General features: G+C 38.9%; 3 protein-coding genes across 4 annotated transcripts; all 3 read right to left on the bottom strand.

Annotated features, from left to right (window-relative positions):
• Window positions 1–1,705: 1,705 nt before the first annotated feature.
• LOC114560169 (cytochrome c oxidase subunit 5A, mitochondrial) lies at window positions 1,706–6,451 on the bottom strand. Of its 2 annotated transcripts, none has more exons than XM_028585343.1 (5): window positions 6,256–6,451; window positions 5,288–5,404; window positions 2,521–2,642; window positions 2,294–2,411; window positions 1,706–2,198 (listed from the first exon to the last, which is right to left on the bottom strand). In XM_028585343.1, the coding sequence occupies exons 1-4, from the start codon at window positions 6,326–6,328 to the stop codon at window positions 2,298–2,300; spliced, it is 426 nt and encodes a 141-aa protein (XP_028441144.1). In that variant the 5' UTR covers window positions 6,329–6,451; the 3' UTR covers window positions 1,706–2,198; window positions 2,294–2,297. The 2 variants fall into 2 exon arrangements, with proteins under 2 accessions (XP_028441144.1, XP_028441143.1); XM_028585342.1 differs by having other exon boundaries at window positions 2,290–2,411; window positions 6,256–6,437.
• Window positions 6,452–7,709: 1,258 nt separating this feature from the next.
• Window positions 7,710–8,366, bottom strand: LOC114559712 (ribonuclease P protein subunit p25-like protein). The gene has a single exon (XM_028584529.1). It carries the CDS (start codon window positions 8,364–8,366, stop codon window positions 7,710–7,712), a length of 657 nt encoding a protein of 218 aa, XP_028440330.1.
• Window positions 8,367–10,043: 1,677 nt separating this feature from the next.
• LOC114559713 (protein mono-ADP-ribosyltransferase PARP6) lies at window positions 10,044–18,289 on the bottom strand. The gene is made up of 23 exons (XM_028584530.1): window positions 18,224–18,289; window positions 17,031–17,108; window positions 16,455–16,549; window positions 16,305–16,365; window positions 16,115–16,205; window positions 15,943–16,009; window positions 15,634–15,783; window positions 15,396–15,537; window positions 15,139–15,270; window positions 13,133–13,228; window positions 12,941–13,033; window positions 12,540–12,665; window positions 12,369–12,434; window positions 12,159–12,226; window positions 11,993–12,041; window positions 11,694–11,806; window positions 11,528–11,600; window positions 11,272–11,341; window positions 11,075–11,154; window positions 10,897–10,960; window positions 10,712–10,796; window positions 10,522–10,594; window positions 10,044–10,055 (listed from the first exon to the last, which is right to left on the bottom strand). Exons 1-23 carry the CDS (start codon window positions 18,287–18,289, stop codon window positions 10,044–10,046), a joined length of 1,950 nt encoding a protein of 649 aa, XP_028440331.1.
• Between the last annotated feature and the right edge of the window lie 1,068 nt (window positions 18,290–19,357).

Raw genomic sequence — 19,357 nt, forward strand, 5'->3', positions numbered from 1 at the left:
TTATAGAGACTCAAACCCATCTATGAAAAGCCCAAGTCAGATTCCGTTGACATGAGTTGATTGATGACAAGAGGACAAGAACAAAAAATCTGTCTAGAATTAGCTTTCAATTAGCTCAATATCTTTCTCAGGGAATTAGGCAGACATGACTTAAATTAAGAAATAAATCACAATTTATTCACAAACTCTAGCAGTCAAATGGTGTATTCACGAACCTGACATTTTTTCCTCTTATAGTGATTCAGTCAGTGACCTTGTAGCAGGAGCGGAAACATAACAGTGACTAATTTAACAAGTACAAGCAGTTACTCATATTTTGACTGGTAAATCATGGTTTACTTGTACTCCACCGATTTATAAATCACATGCAGTATCAGAGAAGGTGAAATTGGCAAAAATAGACCTGCTTGTTAGTAGCTTGTTTTATTATACAATTATCACAATAATTTAAATCCTCCCACTCCAGCAAGATGTATTTGCACACCATGTGTTATCTACATTTTTAATCCTGACACTAGAGCCACCACTCATTTAACACATTACAGTACCTTTGACTTGTTAATACCAGCGTTGGGCAAGTTACTTTTAAAAAGTAATTAGTTACGGATTCCAAAAAGTAACTAAATTAGTAACTCAGTTACAAATTATGAAAGCACCTAGTTACTTCAGAAAGCGTTACTTTTCAGCACATTTTAAATGCTCAAATGTGACCCCACCTCCACCCCTCTTTAACAGAACTTAAAATACATGTGCATGTTCAATTATTTGTGATAAATCTGAATATTATAATGAAATGGACACTTAATACAATACATTAACAGAAACAATGTGCACAAATCTAAACTATTTTAATGTTGCTGTGGGACAAAGTGAGACTAGCCTCCAATCAAATACCATGTATGTAGATATGTTTATAATGTGGATCGATACAAATAACACAACACCTCAACTGGGCAAAATTAAATTAGGCTTGTTAAGCAATATACCAAAAATAATGTACAAATATATACACTCTTTGTAGTGCAAATAACGTAACTGATGTTTATACTTGTGTGCTGGTGTGTGCGTCAAGCCGGCATATATGTGTGTGTGTGTCTAGTGGGTGACAGAGCGAGGGAGAAACGAGAGTGACGGCGATTAGCTTTGGAGCGAGTAGGCTACCGACTCCAGAGTCATAGTGAGAGAAACAAAGTGTCTCGCCTGTGTTTTCTGACCAAGGTGGAAAATCCGTAGCAGGAAAAGTTAACCCTCTCCTTGATTTCATAACTCCATACCTGTCTCTCTCTCGTTGACTGACTCGCTTGTGTTGTTCGCATACTGTTCGTTGTCTGACTGCGTGCTTTCGAACACCCGCCCAACTCTACCTCCGATTGGCTCCGACACTTTAATCAACTCAGGTTACTTTAAGTAAAATAATCTTACCATTGAGTAAATCTTTTATTTACGAATAACCTTTTTTAAATAATTGTGCACATTTCAAAATGGTACAACTACAATTGAGTTTGAGACAAGCCCATTGAACATTTCTACTGATACACTTTGGAGGCATTTTTTTCTCAACCCAGTAAATGCAGCATTCATGGTATTATAAGCATAACGTGCCAATAATCAAAGAATCTAACATTATCCATAATACAACCTATTGTCTTTTAAATCCTGCAAAGCCCATTGGACTGTAAGAATTGCCTGTTTGAACAACAAACAACAAAATTGAAGTTGTTGTATTTAGTATAGCTTTGGGAAATATTTCAGTTGTGTTGATAACATTACACCATTTGCCATTACAACATGTTTATTTTACAAGCATGTACATTTTCCCTGAAATGAAAACAAATGTATAGATTGAATACAGTAAAATGATTTTTACATTCATGTGAAAACACTGCTCCCTGGTGGCAAAATGTGACTCTCACAAGAATGTCCAGACGCACTCAAACAAAATTCACTGTAAAAGCAATGTTCTGCTTTCCATTAAAGCAACTTATGATTTGAGTGTATTGCTTCAATAAGTACTGAAACTGATTAATATATCCCAAAATGTGTGGCACTTAATAAAGATACTTTCCTTTATTAGGTTCATAAATATTTTACAAGCAAAAGAACTTAATAAAGGCCAAATTAAAATATCACACAATTTATATGAGGCAAACATTTAAGTACAAGGATTCTGTGTCCTGGGATATCCACGGTCATTAGATCTAAAACAAAACAAACAACATTTCTGTTAGATTGCCCTCTTATGACAAACCTTGAAAATAACACACATTAATAATGAGAGAATTTAAATACCTACTCATCTACACTTTGTCAATGCCAAGCTCTTCAGGTGTAGGGATGCTAAGCTCGTGTAATGTTGGCTGCAGCTCTTGGATCAGATACGGGTAGATATCTTTATGAGGGCCGGCTTTATCCTGAGGAAATAAAAATGTATAACCCATTATTCATTAACGTATGACTACCAACTGCAAAGATGCTGGTTGGCAACATTCCCAAGCTCAGAAGGTGCCCCTTTTCCCTCACCTTCACAGCTTCTAAAATCCGGATAGCGCTGGCCAAGTCGTTTAACCTCCGACAGGCTCTCAGTGCTGCCTCGAGAATCTTGGGCTCAGGTACAAGATCGTAACCAATCAATGTGTTCATCCCTGAAAGAAGGAATCACATCTTTTAAATCAGAGAACAGAGACAGAAATAAAACACTTTTAATATAAGCTGCATTTATTTTTTAATTGGTTGCTTAAAAGGATTGTGATGTGAATAAATTCAATAAAAAAAGGCCAAAACCAACAATGAATCCACTAAAAAGTATTTTCTTTGTGGTAATAGTCTGATTGACTATCATATCCCATTTGTACCATAGCAGGACTCAACGCTAACTTTTTAAAGTGGTTGCCGGCTTGGCAACCAGGCATCAGCTTTTGGTTGCCGAAATTGACAATACGGTTGCCATGTTTTAAACTGTCTGTATTTGGAGCAATTCATTTCTTATGTAACTATGCCACATATTTTAATAAGGAAACAATGAGATAATGGCTTGCAATATAATTTCCCATCCCTCTTAAATAGGGGTGCAACGGATCACAAAACTCACTGCTCAGATCACTATTTTGAGTCACGGATTGGATACATTTTTGGATCAGCACAAAAAAGGGGGGAATTTAAATGATTATTAAAAATGTAATAATTACTTCTTTCACCAGTAAATTGCTGTTAAAAGAAAAAATAACCGATGAGAAAAGGGTATTTTACAATAACTTTGAATGCACCACGAGGTTAACCAGTTTACCAGTAAATGCAACATTTTGTCCCATCTGTGTTGTTTTTCAGACAACAGCAGTGACCAGTGCTAGTTTGTGTCTTTTAGCTCATAGCTTTAGCGGCAGACTGTTGTACGTCCCGCTGCTGGAATCCTCTACAGTGAAATCCAGTTACACTTTTACACCGTTTAACGGTCAGCATTTTAACCGTGTTTAATCCAGTTACTACTGTAGCTAATGGTAGGCTAACGTTACCGGCTGTGCAACGGGTTATTAGTGTTTACTAGCGTGACATGCAGCGATGTTTTGGTTGCCTCTAACGTGGGTTTCGGAGCATCAGAGCGCAGTGCAGACATTTAAGTGGCACCGTAATGAGGTACTGGAATCAGAGTTGCTATTTCGTCTGGTAGATACCGGTCACCGGTGCCACATTAGCACCGATTTGAAAAAAGGTCCACTGTTGGAGCAATCATTAGAAAATGGAAGATGCTAAACATGACTGTCAATCTCCCTCGGACTGGGGCTCCATGCAAGATCTCACCTTGTGGGGTCTCAATGATCCTAAGAAAGGTGAGAAATCAGCCCAGAACTACACGGCAGGAGCTGGTCAATGACCTGAAAAGAGCTGGGACCACAGTTTCCAAGGTTACTGTTGGTAATACACTAAGACGTTATGGTTTGAAATCATGCATGGCACGGAAGGTTCCCCTGCTTAAACCAGCACATGTCAAGGCCCGTCTTAAGTTTGCCAATGACCATTTGGTGATCCAGAGGAGTCATGGGAGAAAGTCATGTGGTCAGATGAGACCAAAATAGAACTTTTTGGTCATAATTCCACCAACCGTGTTTGGAGGAAGAAGAATGATGAGTACCATCCCAAGAACACCATCCCTACTGTGAAGCATGGGGGTGGTAGCATCATGCTTTGGGGGTGTTTTTCTCCACATGGGACAGAGCGACTGCACTGTATTAAGGAGAGGATGACCGGGGCCATGTATTGCGAGATTTTGGGGAACAACCTCCTTCCCTCAGTTAGAGCATTGAAGATGGGTCGAGGCTGGGTCTTCCAACATGACAATGACCCGAAGCACACAGCCAGGATAACCAAGGAGTGGCTCTGTAAGAAGCATATCAAGGTTCTGGCGTGGCCTAGCCAGTCTCCAGACCTAAACCCAATAGAGAATCTTTGGAGGGAGCTCAAACTCCGTGTTTCTCAGCGACAGCCCAGAAACCTGACTGATCTAGAGAAGATCTGTGTGGAGGAGTGGGCCAAAATCCCTCCTGCAGTGTGTGCAAACCTGGTGAAAAACTACAGGAAACATTTCATTTTATTTAATTTATTTATTTATTTATTTATATATAAAAAGCTGGCACTGAATACCTGCTCAGATTGGTACGGTTCTTTACTTATTCTTTTATTAGTTTCTGATTTGATCATATTTCATAATTTTGTCAATTTTAGAGTGTATTTTAGTTACACAAAGTGAAAAAGAAGGGTTTTGTAGAAAAACGTGTACATTCCCCATAATGAGTTAACTCCCATTCAATTATACAGAGACAAAAGTTATGACAATACTGGTCGCATTAGACAGATCAGTTAAGTTACTCATTCAAAATGAAGTTCACATTTTATGGAAATAAATACCTGGTAAATCCAAAATATTTGTTTACCATGTTTGCATATTAGTAATCTTACTACAACACAGTATCCTGTGTACTTTCTTAAAGCAATATCCCTTAAAATGAACAAAATATCAAACAATTTCATCACATTAATGCATTCATCCTGTAATCTAACACAGTCAAACTCACAGATTTGCTCCAAATCTCATATCAGACCAAATCTTTATTGGTTGACAACTCTGTTGACTCATGGTAAATATTGTCCCAATCTTAGCTTCGACCTACCAAACTGGCAAAAACAACTTCCTTGAGCTATCCCCTGCAATAACTGTTGGACACTATGTATTATGTCTCAGTTTTTAATGCTAATAACTTTAGTTATTTAGCTTCACAGTCATCGGTAAACATACCTTTTCTCAGCTCCCATGCGTCAATGTCTGGCTTGTTGAAATAGGTCACCCAGCGGGCATCAAACTCCTCATCGGTCTCTTGCTTCCCATGTGAGTAACACCTTGAGGCCAAAAGAGCTGCAGTAGGAAAACTGTTTTTAGTTGGACAACCTATTACTAATAGAACACAGCACTTACAGTGGCACCTTGTGTCAGGTAATATAGAAGGGCAACTATAGTCAAGGGTAGCCTAGTTATTTACACTGAATGAAGTGGATAAGGACTAAATGCTTTATAATAATGTAGCTAATGCAGCTAGATCATTGCCAACGTCCTTAACGTTACATGACCTACAACTGCACCTACAAGCCTGAATACACTGACAAACAAACAGGACATTTTTATTCATATTAGGTTTCTAAAAGCATGTGGAAATCAATTTAACGTGAATTAGCAATGTTTTTGCTTAAACATCTCGACAACATCCGAATAATCATGATGGTTATTGCTTGCACCAACCCATTCTTTGATATAAAGAACACACTGGCGACTAGTTGATTGAACACAGCTAACACCTTATCAACTAGCTAGCTAACCTAGTTAGCATGTTAGCAACAAGCATCAGCAGCAGAACCATAGGCCCCAGATTGAGTTTACCAACTGGGTCATGGCAAGGACACAGCCACCACCGAGCTGAACACCGGGACATTTTCAGAATAGCACACATTCAGGTTCTGAGGGTTATGAAAATATTGGACGAAAGTCTACATAATTTGACTGACATATTAACACGCTTAACAGTGCGGCGTGTATTTATAAGGGATACACTGGCTAAGCTAATATCAGCTAACTTTAGCGGTTAGCCGTGCGGGCACAGCAATGTGCCGACATCACATATGATTACCGTAACAACTTCGCCCTGACAGTTTCATGAGCTAGCTAGCTAACAATACGAAACTACAAAATAACATTCAGAGGTGAACAAATACCTTGACACCCTGGTTGCGTACGGGTTAAACTCCGGACACCGGAGAACGAGAGTTGGACGGCGGCTCTGAACATGATGCGGGACAGCCAGCTACAGGAACTCGAACCGGTGAGATTTTGAAGGAGCACCGAGCAGGTGGAAGCTAGCGCTACTTGCTTGTTTAGCCCGTCACGTACGCGATCCCGTGCTGCGCATGTGCAAACTGCAGCTCATCGGTATTCATAGATAGGTATTTAGCTTTTTTCTGTATTGTTGATCTACCTCTTCAGCAGCGCTGTGTAGGTAGTTCTGGCAATGCGAGACTATTGACCTACTGGCTCTGACTTTGACCTAGAAATAATACAGTACCGAGCCTTTTCATAATTTTTCTGTTTTTATTTTAAGGACAGTTGCCCCCAATGGAAAATGGATCGACATGTTTATACATATATTATTTATCTCACAGAAAAGTTCATTAAATATTAGGATATAAGGATGCTATAAAAAAAATCCAAACAGTTTAAAAATACATTGCAGTTGCTATAAGATGCAACACCCAATTTATATAATTATGGCATTACTTTGAATTGACCTGTGTAAATGTGCTGTAGGCTACTTTCCTCACCTATGACCACTACTAATAAGTAGGCTACCACACATAGTCCAAAAAGCTATAGGGCTATTAGATTATTTTGATAAGGTTGCCTATACAGTAGGCTATATTCTGTCAGGATGATAATAAGAGAATGGGATTTAAGTAGGCTACTCCTAAAGTTTGGGGTGTTGGATACTATTATTTTTCCATTTCACTGTGCATTTCACTACAACACAGAAAAAAAGGTCTGCCAGATGACATGTTTTAAACAAGCACTAACTACTTGAATCAAAATGAACTGACTGCTGACAGTATACAAGTGGTAATATGAATAAAAAAGGTCTGTCTCTCTGTAAAATTCCAGGTTTAGAAGCTGATTTTATTCAAATTAAAGATGTGTATACACTCTCCATCACAGCCCAAAACACCAAAGATGAAATGCATAGTTAATTTATTTCAGTGTTGTTACATCTGTAAAAAGGGACAGCATTATGATGAAAACAAATCCTTAATAAAAACAATCTATGAAAATGTACATGCTTTCCCTCCAAAAGTAGAAAACAGAATAATGACTATTGATCAACCTTAGCGTTTATATTTATAATGACTGTGACCAACTTTGTGTACTTTTACATCAGAATAAGCTCTGATGTGCCCTGTATCACTTGCCAGACAGCAGCAGGGTGAACATGCTGTTGTTGAGGGGGTATTGTATTTTAGTATCCTTTGGGCTCTGTGCAGGCACCTGCATCTCATCGATATCACTGATGCTCGGGAGCTGTTTTATTCCTGTCCTGCCCTGCCCATCTCATGCCAGCTTGTAATGTTTCAGGATGCTTTCTATTGCTCCTCTGTAAAAGTTAACAAGACTTCTCAGACTTTCATGGAGACGGTAATACACTCCAGTCATCCAGACAGACTCGCTTGGCTGCGTGCTCTGAGAAGGGACAGTGAGCTGGCCTGATCAGAGCTCTACCTCTCTCTGCGTCCTCTGTGGGAACACTTAGGGTTTGGGGGTGTTGGTATCCAGTCTCCTGGGGATCCAGAGGGTCTCTAGAGAGCAGGATACAGATGGCAGGGACTGTCCTCTGCATGGTTATACCTGGTGCTCCTGGTTGTTGACTCTCCCAGACCTCTTTCACTGTCTTATAGTAGAGCTTGGACACCTGGTGGAGCCCTCCCACTATACGTTTTAGAATCTCCACACAGGTGATGGTCTTGGTGACTCCTCTACCTGAGCCAGTGAAGACCACCTGTCTCAGTAATTTCCCATTGCTGTCTTTCCCCTCTCCTTGCATGCGAGCTGTTGCAAACCGCAGCAAATTGCGGATCTTGCTTCCTTCTTTCACTCGCATGTGCAGGATGTCTGCCGCCAGCCCAGGGATCGGATAGGGACTGCTGTCCTCTGTGCGGCTGACTCTTCTGAAGTTGCTCTGGCCAGAAGATGGGACATCAGGGTTGAATGAAGCAGACTGCAGTTCCATTACAGCACTGCTTGTAGCATTTGAACTCTTCATCTGGCCCCTTGGTTCAGTCATTGTTTAGAAAGCAGTGGAATATCAGTGCAGGATGCTGTTTCTGAGCCTGCAGCTTTTAATTCTTTGCATACCTCCCTTGATATCGACATGTTTCTTGTTCATTTAGTATAAGAAAATAAAAACTCATCAGCTTTGTAATCCAAAGTTGTGACTTATCCTGGTCGTCTTTCTGTCCTCTGTCCAAACTGCATTTCTATTTTGTCTTCTGAGCACCAAGATGACAGCTAGCAGTATGGAGAGGGTATTTCTTCCTCTAATCCCATTGACGTGAAGGAAAAGATGTCCTTGCTCCATTCAGCACTGAGGACAGCTGATGCCAACAAACACATATGAGGCTCAGAGAGAGACATGTAGAGTGGGACATAGGGCTCTTAAAGGCACATGCAACATTTCATAATGTCTGTCACATTCTAGTTTGTTGGTTTTGGAGGGAAGCTTTTGTTAAACCCTAAAGGGCTCAGAGATTTCATTTGTCCATGTGGATGCTTGAAATATATGGATGAATTAACATGAGTTAATGAGATTTAACAAGGCATGCAGTTGACGATCCTTTGTTTTAACTGAATTGGTTTCAATGGTTAAAATTCTTAATGTGCATTTTTGCAGATATTGCACCAAACGGAAATGTCACTGGGGTAACAATATTTAGAAATAATATAATAGTTATGGAAACATACAGTATATCATGTTTTCAAGACAACTTTCCCTCTGCACTATCATCAGAGAGCCATATGGTCCTTGAGAAATGTCTTCCTTTGGGCTATACAGCAACTTCACAGTTCTCCTCCCTTCAGTCCAACGCCTGCTGAGCTGACCCAGAAAATGCTTGATAACTAATTTGTGCCTCTTTTGCAGTCACTAATATTCAGGACAATCACACCTTGGAGCTGCTGCTTTTTTGTGCCAAACTTGTAAGGAAACATCTTTATCCAGATGCAAACAAACAGAGACGTTTTCCTAGAGGCTTTCTTTAGAGGAGCTGTGCCAACAGAGGGTGTCAGGAGGAGGCAGCTGTGGGGCTCATTTGGAACCAGTATACTGTTATAATGGTGCATTTCTGCCTCACAGGATGGCATGCACCCCATGATATTCACTGACTCGAACAATGAGCACACAGATGTGTCTCAGTGGTGTCAATATGGTTCAGAATGTCAATGATGTTATGAATGTTAACTGTCCATCAGTGAGTATATTCCCATCATGAAAATAATAGGTTAATAACTGTGCTTTTTATTGGAGTAACTGCATGTGTCACAAATCCCCCCTATTTCTTCTTTATGTCTTATTTTTTATCAAAAAGCACCCGATTATTTTTGCGTGTGACTCCTGTGACATCTCTGGTGGGTAATTCAGTTGTCTAGTTGTTTTTCCTGAATTGAAAATATAACACAGGCTCATGTCAAAAACCCAAGTTTTGATTTAAACATCTGTAGCAGTCTCTTCTTACAGACATTTAGAATCATAATCTCATAACATGACAATTATGGGTTTTTATTGGCTCTGTGTTAGCAATGGAAAAGCCCTCAGTAGTTGTGATTAGTTAGCCTCGTGAGACTGTCCTGATCTCGCGAGCTTCAGTTTTCCACTCGCAGATATGCCGAGCAAATGCGAAGCAATCCATCTGGCGGAGTCAGGTTAGTGATTAGTGCCCTATAAAGGGCACTAGTTGTGATTGGTTCACACTACCACCTTGTGGTACAAAACAGGTATTACACAAAAAACAAAGTAGCCCTTCAATCTGCTAAAGGAAAACATTTGATATGTTGGACACAATAAGCTAATATTGAAGTCTTTACTTTGAAAATGTGTGGTTATAAAAACGTACAACATATGTGTTTACAGTAGGCCTACAGAGTCATGACACCAGACTATATCTTAAGATATAAGGCAAAAGCTTTTACAGGTGCATGACACAACAAACAATTTAATATTATTGCAGTTGATAGCCCTCTTCCTTTCGTGGTGATATTTTTCTTTCTTTGTTTTAGCATTTTTCATTCCAACAAAAGCTGATAAATGTGATATAAAGCATTGTTTTATGTCCACGTTATACCGTATGTTTAGCCACAAAGAAACTAAGATCTATTCTCAGTATTAAATACTACACTCTAATCATAAATAATTTGTTTTCTTAGCACTGCTTTAAAGCAATTACTTGTGAAATTTCCCTGTGGATCCTGGCTTCCTGAGTGTTGATGTGGACATCTCCCACCTGGCCGTTCTCATACCTGAGAAAGACAAAAGCAGAACGTGTTGGAAATCTGCAATTTAGTCTGGGAATGTATCAATACACTGAGAGATATAAAGGTTTCTCTGGCAATTCTGTCTCTTCATGTTATACTCACACAAAAAGGAAACGTGTGCACACGTGGTCGGATATTGGACACACCCAAATGTTCCCATGTTTTTGAAGGTCCTTTGAAGTTATGACTGTCAAGACATGCAGACAACATTTCTAAAACACTGTCACAAAATCATTCATTATCAAATCAAGGCTCTTTGTAACTTTTTTGTATTATCTCAAATGTACCTTCACAGAGAGCGATGCAGTTTAGATTCCTGTTTTGCAAAAACCTGGCTTGCCCCGGCTGTTCCTAAGACATACAGAATAAGAATACAGGATGAGATACAAAAAATACAAAAGAGAAGACGTCCTTGTACAGAGAGCAACTAGACACATTTTGGACAAAACGTGAATGGTAATCTACCTGTTTGTTTTTGTTTATTTGGTTGTATTTTTGTATGAGTTCTTCTTTGGTGGGCATTTTGTGTCGCCCTTTGCCCATCTCTGCACAAAGAGGAGGGATCAGTTTAAAAAAACATGCTAGAATCAATAAGAAATGGTCATTTTTGTATAAGTATATATGCAGAGTATTATGAAAATAATTACAGTATACATTTGTACCAGAATATCCAAATGATATGCTTGAGATAGGACTCAGATAGATGCCTTTACCATATGCAGCTCCATGAAGCTTGAATAAAAAACAATGTGACCACTTCAGTGAATTTCAAATCCTAAAGGTTTCACACTTAATCTAAGTCTGACAAAAGATAAACTTTAAAGTCTGTTGAAATCGTCACTGTGACATGACTTTATGTTTAAAGGCTTATATTATAGCTCAAGGAATACAAGACCCTTTGGTATTTTCATACTCTACCTGTAATTTTGTATAAGAGGCATTAATCAGCCCATTTCTCAGAATAGAGTGCCAGTTTTCGATGTGAGAACCACTGTAGGAAGAGAAGATGAAGCAGGTATTACGATCTGTATATAGGGTTGATATAAAGGTTTTACATTAGTGGCACAGCCTTGTTTTTACTTACTGGAAGGCAAAGGTGCTGCCATGAAGTTTCCTGGCAGTTTGAAAACGAGCCTCTTTGGATGGTGGGCTGCTGATCAACAGGAACTGATGGGGTGTGTGCATGAACTTAAGTTGCTATTGTGTACCGAGTGATAAAAAAATAGAGGAGAGAGCACAAACAGAATACAATTTGAATAAAGTATAAAACCCAGTAGACTATATCATTAAACATGTAGTTACTTATTTTAACTATTACTGCTGTAACACTTGCAACTACTGTGTTAAGACATCATATTCAAACTGTGAACTGCTCTATCATACCCTGTTGAGCGGAAGCTTGACAATGTGTGATCTGTTGCTTGCTAAAATCCTGTTGTCAAATACACAAACACACACCAGGATGCATATCTAAGAAACATTCATATTTGATGACATATCAAGTTATTTAAAAACAGAATAAAAAAAATCTTTAGATTTTGTCACTCACCATTGTAGTAAGGGATGAGCGAGAGGGTCTGTCTTGTCCATCTGCTTCTTTATTTCAGAATATGGACCCTGGATATGATAAGATACAGTTGCATTAATCTACTGTCAAGGAAACATTCACCAGCTTTCAGATTATTCTCAGGCGAGGAGATTTAGTTAAGAATTTTGAAAACAGCGTCATGAGTGTAGGATTTATTTTAAGATCAGTCACCTGCGACATCCTCCTGATTAACAAAACACTGTCCAGCGCTTTTTGCAGCCGATCATAGCTCTTTTTCTGCCACAACAAAACAATACTTTATTCTTTCAGAATGAAAAAATACGTACTGAATAATTAATTAGAAATCAAGTCAGTAATAAGTAAAATTAGTTCAGCTGATACCTTAGGATTAAAGGCAAGGGTTTTGGGGTTGCAGGGATCAACAACCGAAGGGTATGGTTCAAATATGATGCTCTTGCGTGAAGACTGAAGGGCAGCTTTGCACATGGCAACCAGCAGGTCAACTACCTGTAGAACAGCCAATAGTGCAATACATCAATCTTATATTATGACAACCCACACTATATATGTATGTGTGTAACCATTTATAAAAGTAATTGTGTGCACATCCCACCTTCTGTCAGGTGCAGGACAAATGAAAAATACGTTTCGACCCTGCTGGGTCTTCTTCAGGCAAAATGAAGAAGACCCAGCAGGGTAGAAACGTTGCTTTTGTATTAAATATGGGAGTTTAAAGCAGTGTTGCGAACATTACATTTTTTCCACTTATGTGTGTGACCAACCTCGGCACCGGTGGCAACCTCCTCTGTAGCTCCAGACATAACCCCCAACGTATAAAAGGAAAACACACATAGCTCCCTGGTGCAAACTGCTGGCTACAAACAGAACAGTGACAATGTATTAACAGTAAACTGCATTTTTAGTTTTCATTCAGTAGATTAGCCAGTAACTCACCGGCAGATTATGGAGTGTACCTTTAACATAGGGCTATTTTGAAACACATGTCGCTCATCACAGACAACACAGTATTCATTCAGCGTGGGGAGTCTCTGCTCAGCATACCTCATTATCTGTGAACACAATGGAAAACATCATTATAGATTTTGCTTAAATTCCATCATAGTATCTATGGGCGGATTATGAGACAATTGGCCCCAGGGTGCAGATATGCAAAAGTCCCCAGCACCACTCCTACATAGGAGCAAGACAAACATACTTTGTGGTGGTTTTGCATCTTGGTCTGTGGTTTTGCATATCTTAGTAGTCTTTATGTATCTTTGTGTAGCTTTATGCCTCTTTGTAGTCATTTTGTGTCTCTTTGAGATCATTTTGTCTCTTTGTAGTAATTTGTGTTGTTTTGTCCCTTTTGTAGTTTTCTTGTGTCTCTTTGCAGTTCCTTTGTATCTCTTTGTGATCATTTTGAGTCTCTTCCTGGTCAGTATGTGTTCATTTGAGTGACATTTTGCATGCAAAGGCTAAGGTGCAGTTAATCTTTAATTTCCCTCTATGACAGTTGCTAGCCTATTTAAATCAAGGCCATTTTCCACTGCACCCCATGCAGTTTGGATTCAGAAAACATCATGCCACAGAAACAGCTACTTGTTATTTTATTGAGCAAATAAAATCCAGCCTTGACAATGGAGGGGTTGTTGGGGCTGTTTTCCTCGATTTTAAGAAGGCGTTTGATACAGTGAATCATAATGTTTTGTTATCTAAACTGTCAAAGATGAATTTCTCTCCCAGTGCTCTGACATGGATGGAGTCTTATTTAGATTCTAGAAAGCAGTGCACCAGGATTAATGATCGATGCTCCTCCTTTGCTAACTGCACTACTGGAGTCCCTCAGGGATCTATTTTAGGACCAATTTTATTTAGCTTATATATTAATGACCTACCATTGATTTGCCCAGAAGTCCACATCCAAATATACGCAGACGATACAGTTATCTATACCCATGCAAAAACTAGAGAACAAGCTGCAGCAAAACTTACTGCAGTTCTAACCAAAATATCAGACTGGTTAACTCTCAGTTGTCTTACTCTTAATATAAGCAAAACAGTGGGCATGTATTTCTCTATCAAGGGGAATGTTACACAACATCAGCCCGATATCTGTATTATGGGAGAGGTGATACATATTGTTGATCATTTCAAGCATCTGGGCATAAAAAAAACACATAAAAAAGATCTCCAATTGTGTCAGAGCTAGTTTAGCTAATTTTAGACATATAATATACCAGTTACCAATAGCTGCAGCTAAACTGTTTTTGCATTCAATGATCTTCTCACATTTATCTTACTGTTCTACAAGCTGGTCCCAGGCAGGTAGTACTACGCTAAAACTTTTATGTACCCTTTACAAACAAGCTGTGAAAGTTCTTGACAAAAAAACAAGAAACTACCACCACTATACCATCATAAAAAAAATACAACTTATTAACCTTTGACAGTTTTCTCTGTTTTGCAGACATGTGCCTGATGTATAAATTGACCCATGATCTTGCACTACCCCCACTCAAGCAATGTGTGTCATTTTGCAGAGATAATGTAAGGGTCACCAGGGCTTCTGTAAGAGGTGACACTCAAGAAGACTAAATTTGGTCAATTCCACTTCACATTAGAGATTGTGTAAGTCTCAGCAGTTTTAAAATGTCCTTAAAAACTTGACTGAAGGCAAATCAACTATGTGATCATTGATCTTTTTATAACATGGAATGTATATTTGTATTTTGATCTATGTGTGAGTACTGCTTGTTACATGTTGTTTGTTGTTAGGTTTTTATCTGTTTTGATGGTATTGTCTGTATTGTTTATATTGTCCTTTTATCTCCCTTGCCCAGGGACCACAGATGTAAATTAGCTGTATAGCTAACTCTGGCATAGGGCCTGAACTATGCATGGTCCATGACAAATAAACTAATAAAATACAAAAAAAAATACAAATACAGAATATAATAGTTCTTGATTTCTTATGCTTTACCTGCACCAAGAAACCGTGCTGTAGAATTGGGGCGGTCTTACAGTGCCTGATGGCCTGGGAGGAGAAAAGCAGCTCTATCAGCTGTTTGGTACTAAGCTGTGCTGATGACTTGACTGCTGACACCATCACTCTCTGTGGAAGAAGGGACACAAACACTTTTATAAAACACTTACAGAACCTATTGAGTAATGGGAGAGACAAAAACTGCAAATACAGCAGCAACCATAAAATGTCCCAGAGGTGTATTTTGAATTCACCTTTCCACTGGGTGTGTAGGCGAAGAGCTCTCCTGTGGGATTCCTGATAGTGTAGGAAGTTGTATGATTCGTGAAACGGTTCAGTTTTATCGTTGGTAGAATGATCCTTCCTTTGACAGTAGCTTCATGGAGCTCACTGGACCTGCTCACAGTGAGTGAAGAAGCAGTAAATAGAGACTTCAGAACAGACTAAATAACGATACAACTGCTGGATTCATTAGATTGTAACATACTGTACTTTGATGGTGGGAACCAGATCTTAAGTTTTGCATGAAATTTCTTAATGGTTCCACTTGGCCTGAACCAGCTGTGTCTTCTCTTCTGTCGGACTACGACGTTCTCATTGGTCAGATGTTTCCACTCCCGAGATAAGAAGACAGTGAGAATACTGAGGAACAGAAATGAAGATTAGGTCTGAGCAATCAGTAGGCTATGGATACCACAGAACTAAAAAGTTTATCATCTAAAAATGTGGCATCTGTAATAATGTGGAGGGAGTCTATTGCAATGGGAATTTACTGCTATAAAATTAATGTTGAACACTCACTTCTGTAGTTGTTTCCTAAGGCTGAAATTATCTGTGTTGGATGGTTGAAAGACTTTGACTGAAGGTGCTGTGGTGAAAAACATTACTTACAGTAATCAGGTGTCATATTGATTTGTAGTAAAAGTTTAAATGTATAGAAAATCTGGTTTGCAGCACTGTTGTTGATGCTCACCCGGTCCATCCAGATACTGAGATGGAGAAAAGTGCAGACGGATAACGATGGGCTCTGATGGGTTAATCGTCCAGGCCTTGGCCACTTCCTCCTGTGGACACCACACAGCACAATAATAATAAACATGCTAAGATGCCATCATTGACAGCAAACATGTCAATATATTGAGTGTATAGTAAATTTAACTTACATCCAAAACGTTGGCATTTATGTTTAAGTCAACATCCACATCATCAATTGACCAATACTCGCTAGAATAAGAAAAGGAAGTAAACATTTGACAATATAGAAAAGCAGCAGCAATCCTTTTAAGACCATAAATAAGAAAAGATGTTCTGACCTGATGGAGACTGCAGAGTCTGAATACAAAGTCCTGACTGCCTCAATGTCAGTATCCAGCTGAGGGTGGCGGGTCAAGTCAGTGGCACAGCTCTCCTGCTGAGACAAACACTAACACACTTACCTTATGATCCAAACAGCTCAGCACCACAGGGGGCTGAGGGATTTAACCAGTCACATATTTTTACAATGATGGCTAAGAAGTAGGCTTTCATTCCTTCTTAAGACATAATATGTGGGTGACACTTTTATTGACCTCCATTTGCAGCATACAATAAAAAATAGTTTATTACTTACTGTAACAAACTATACCATATTTGTCAGCAGATATAAGGAACATTTGAAGTTTTATCAATGCGTTTGTCAACTATATTTGCACAACTTCTGTGTAGCATAATGATTCAAATAACATGTTTTAAATGATTATGACTAGGTGTTTATTATATAAATTAATGACATTTATCAATTTATAAATACTTCTTTACTCTCATAAACTCCTGAAGAAATCTAGTAAGTGGATCTTGAGTTATGAAGTTTTGATGATAAATGGGATTGTGCCAAAATAAGTAATGCTTACATGGATTCCACACAGGCTCTCCTCTGAGTCACTGTCCTCATCAATTTGGCTCTCTGTCCACTGCTGGCACTCAGTCTCCTGTCAGGTTAATGGGAGAAGCTGTCAATCAAAAGATCCTCTTATTTAGGCTACTCCGCTAATTACTTCCTTCTGTCCAACCAAACAAAGTCAAATATCCATGCAGCGCAGACTGACACTGATTTCAACATATATGCAGTTCAAGAGAGAGGTTAATTGCCTGTCAATGCAAACAACTGACTACCCGATAACATATCGAGACTGTGTGAAATTAAGAATAGAATATGAATATATTATGGATAAGAGAGGGATATTTGGGGCTTATAGACTCACCATGTGTGCAGTTCTTTGGCACTTTTTCAGCAACAATCAACAGTCTCTGCTCCCTCCACTGTGAGTGACACAATTAAACACCAAGCTAGAAAAAGACATGTGCCTTAATTAGTTCAGCTACCTCTACAATATATGAACATATTACTGTCAGTATTTTCTTCACAATTTAAGCTATATTTTCATTACCAAGATTATTCTGAATTACTTTATCTCAGCATCATTACTGCACATGCAAATGAAATAATTCAAAATACAGGAAAATGTTTATAACAATGTGTAAATGATGTCAGTGGCACAAAGCAAAACAATAAAAAATACTTACCTTTACTTCCTGAGGAAACTTTGAGTTTTCACAGATTCCAATTGCACAAACAACATAATGAACATTGAATGTTCCTGTGTGATGGCTCGACTGGCTGTCTGTGTTTGGCTGTCATCCTCTCCCCCTCAGATTTTGAACAGCAGAAAGTCCCACATGTTCAGTCTCAGACTTGATTGGCTCAGATACTGACAGCCTGATCAGCTGAACCTGGTCCAGAGAGAGGAGAGCCTGAGAACCAGACCTGCAGCTCCAGGTCTAGTCAAGTCTACGCTTTCATACACGCTTAGATATCTGTCCTATTTGTGTGATATAAGCGCTATCCTTTCCATCGCGTTGGTAAAAGAGGAGAAGAAAAAAAATCAATGCATATCTATGTATATTCATGAAACTGTTTTAAGAATGTGATGAGAACAAACATCCCTTGTGGCCATTTGCAGGATGGTGATATGGTTGATGTTTGGCATTTACTAGTCTTCCTGTCTGTCTGCTGTGCTGCAGTCTGACCTTAATCGGCAGTTACCCTTGTTAGCAGACGCCTGCTGCTCTGCAGTCTGGTCAGATTAGACACTTCTAGGACTGCATACATCTGTGCAAGTCTTCTCTCAACTCAAGTACTTTTCTCAAAGTAATCCACTTAAGACATGAGTGGGTGTTTGTTAGGTGGCGGTGTTTATTTATAGAGGGTGGACACAATAGCATGAACCCCTGTACTTTACACTGTATACTGCCATTTTCAAGGCAGTGCATGAACAGTAAGAACATAAAGCATCTGAAATTTCTCCTGAGGTGATTCAACACGTCTCAGACACTGCAGAACATTAGATGTTAGATTGAGATTTATTGTTCCAAAGGTATTTTTGTTTTCACAGCCAGTACACAAAATCTTACATTCTTTCAATTATCCCAGCTTACAACCTGGTGTTCTTACAACCTATTGTTTGGCTGCTATTGTAGAAGGAACAAAACTCCTTATGAGCTCCACAAATGTATTTGTTGCAGGTTATATTGATTTCTGTTCTATTATATTGTGCAGTTTTTGTGTTGCTTCCACCCCCTTCTCTTTTGACACACCTACTGTTATATCATAACTTTCAGGCCTTATCTGTCCGGCCCACAAGATAAACGACAAACGGGTTTACAGCATTTAGAAAAGCTGAGTATAATGTTTTAAAATCATTCAACAGAAGGAGTGATTTAATTGAAATTTGTTTTGTAACTCATGCCATTTGTAAAAAAAAAAAAAAAGTGGTGCAGCTAAAGTTAAAGTAACATTAAACTTATTGTAATTACTGTAGTTAGACAGTTTTTTTTTCAAGTAGAACCTTATTGATGTACAATAACTTAATAATAATTCCACAATTCAGTACATTTTAGTTGTTCACTCATCCAGAAGACACTTCAACCACTCATCCACAAGAGAGCGCTGTTGTTGAGAAAGCGAAAGAGAGAGAGAGAGAGAGAGAGAGAGAGAGAGAGAGAGAGAGAGAGAGAGAGAGAGAGAGAGAGAGAGAGAGAGAAGAGAGACAGAGAGACATAGAGAAAGAGAAAGAGAAAGAGAGAGGGAGAGACCTAGGGTCCTAACTCATACTTTGAACAGTATACTGTGTTCTAAAACCCAACAGTGATTGTGGAATGTTACTGAAAATTAAACTTC

This window comes from Perca flavescens, chromosome 8 (genome assembly GCF_004354835.1).
Source record: "Perca flavescens isolate YP-PL-M2 chromosome 8, PFLA_1.0, whole genome shotgun sequence".
In the NCBI taxonomy this organism is placed as follows: domain Eukaryota; kingdom Metazoa; phylum Chordata; class Actinopteri; order Perciformes; family Percidae; genus Perca; species Perca flavescens.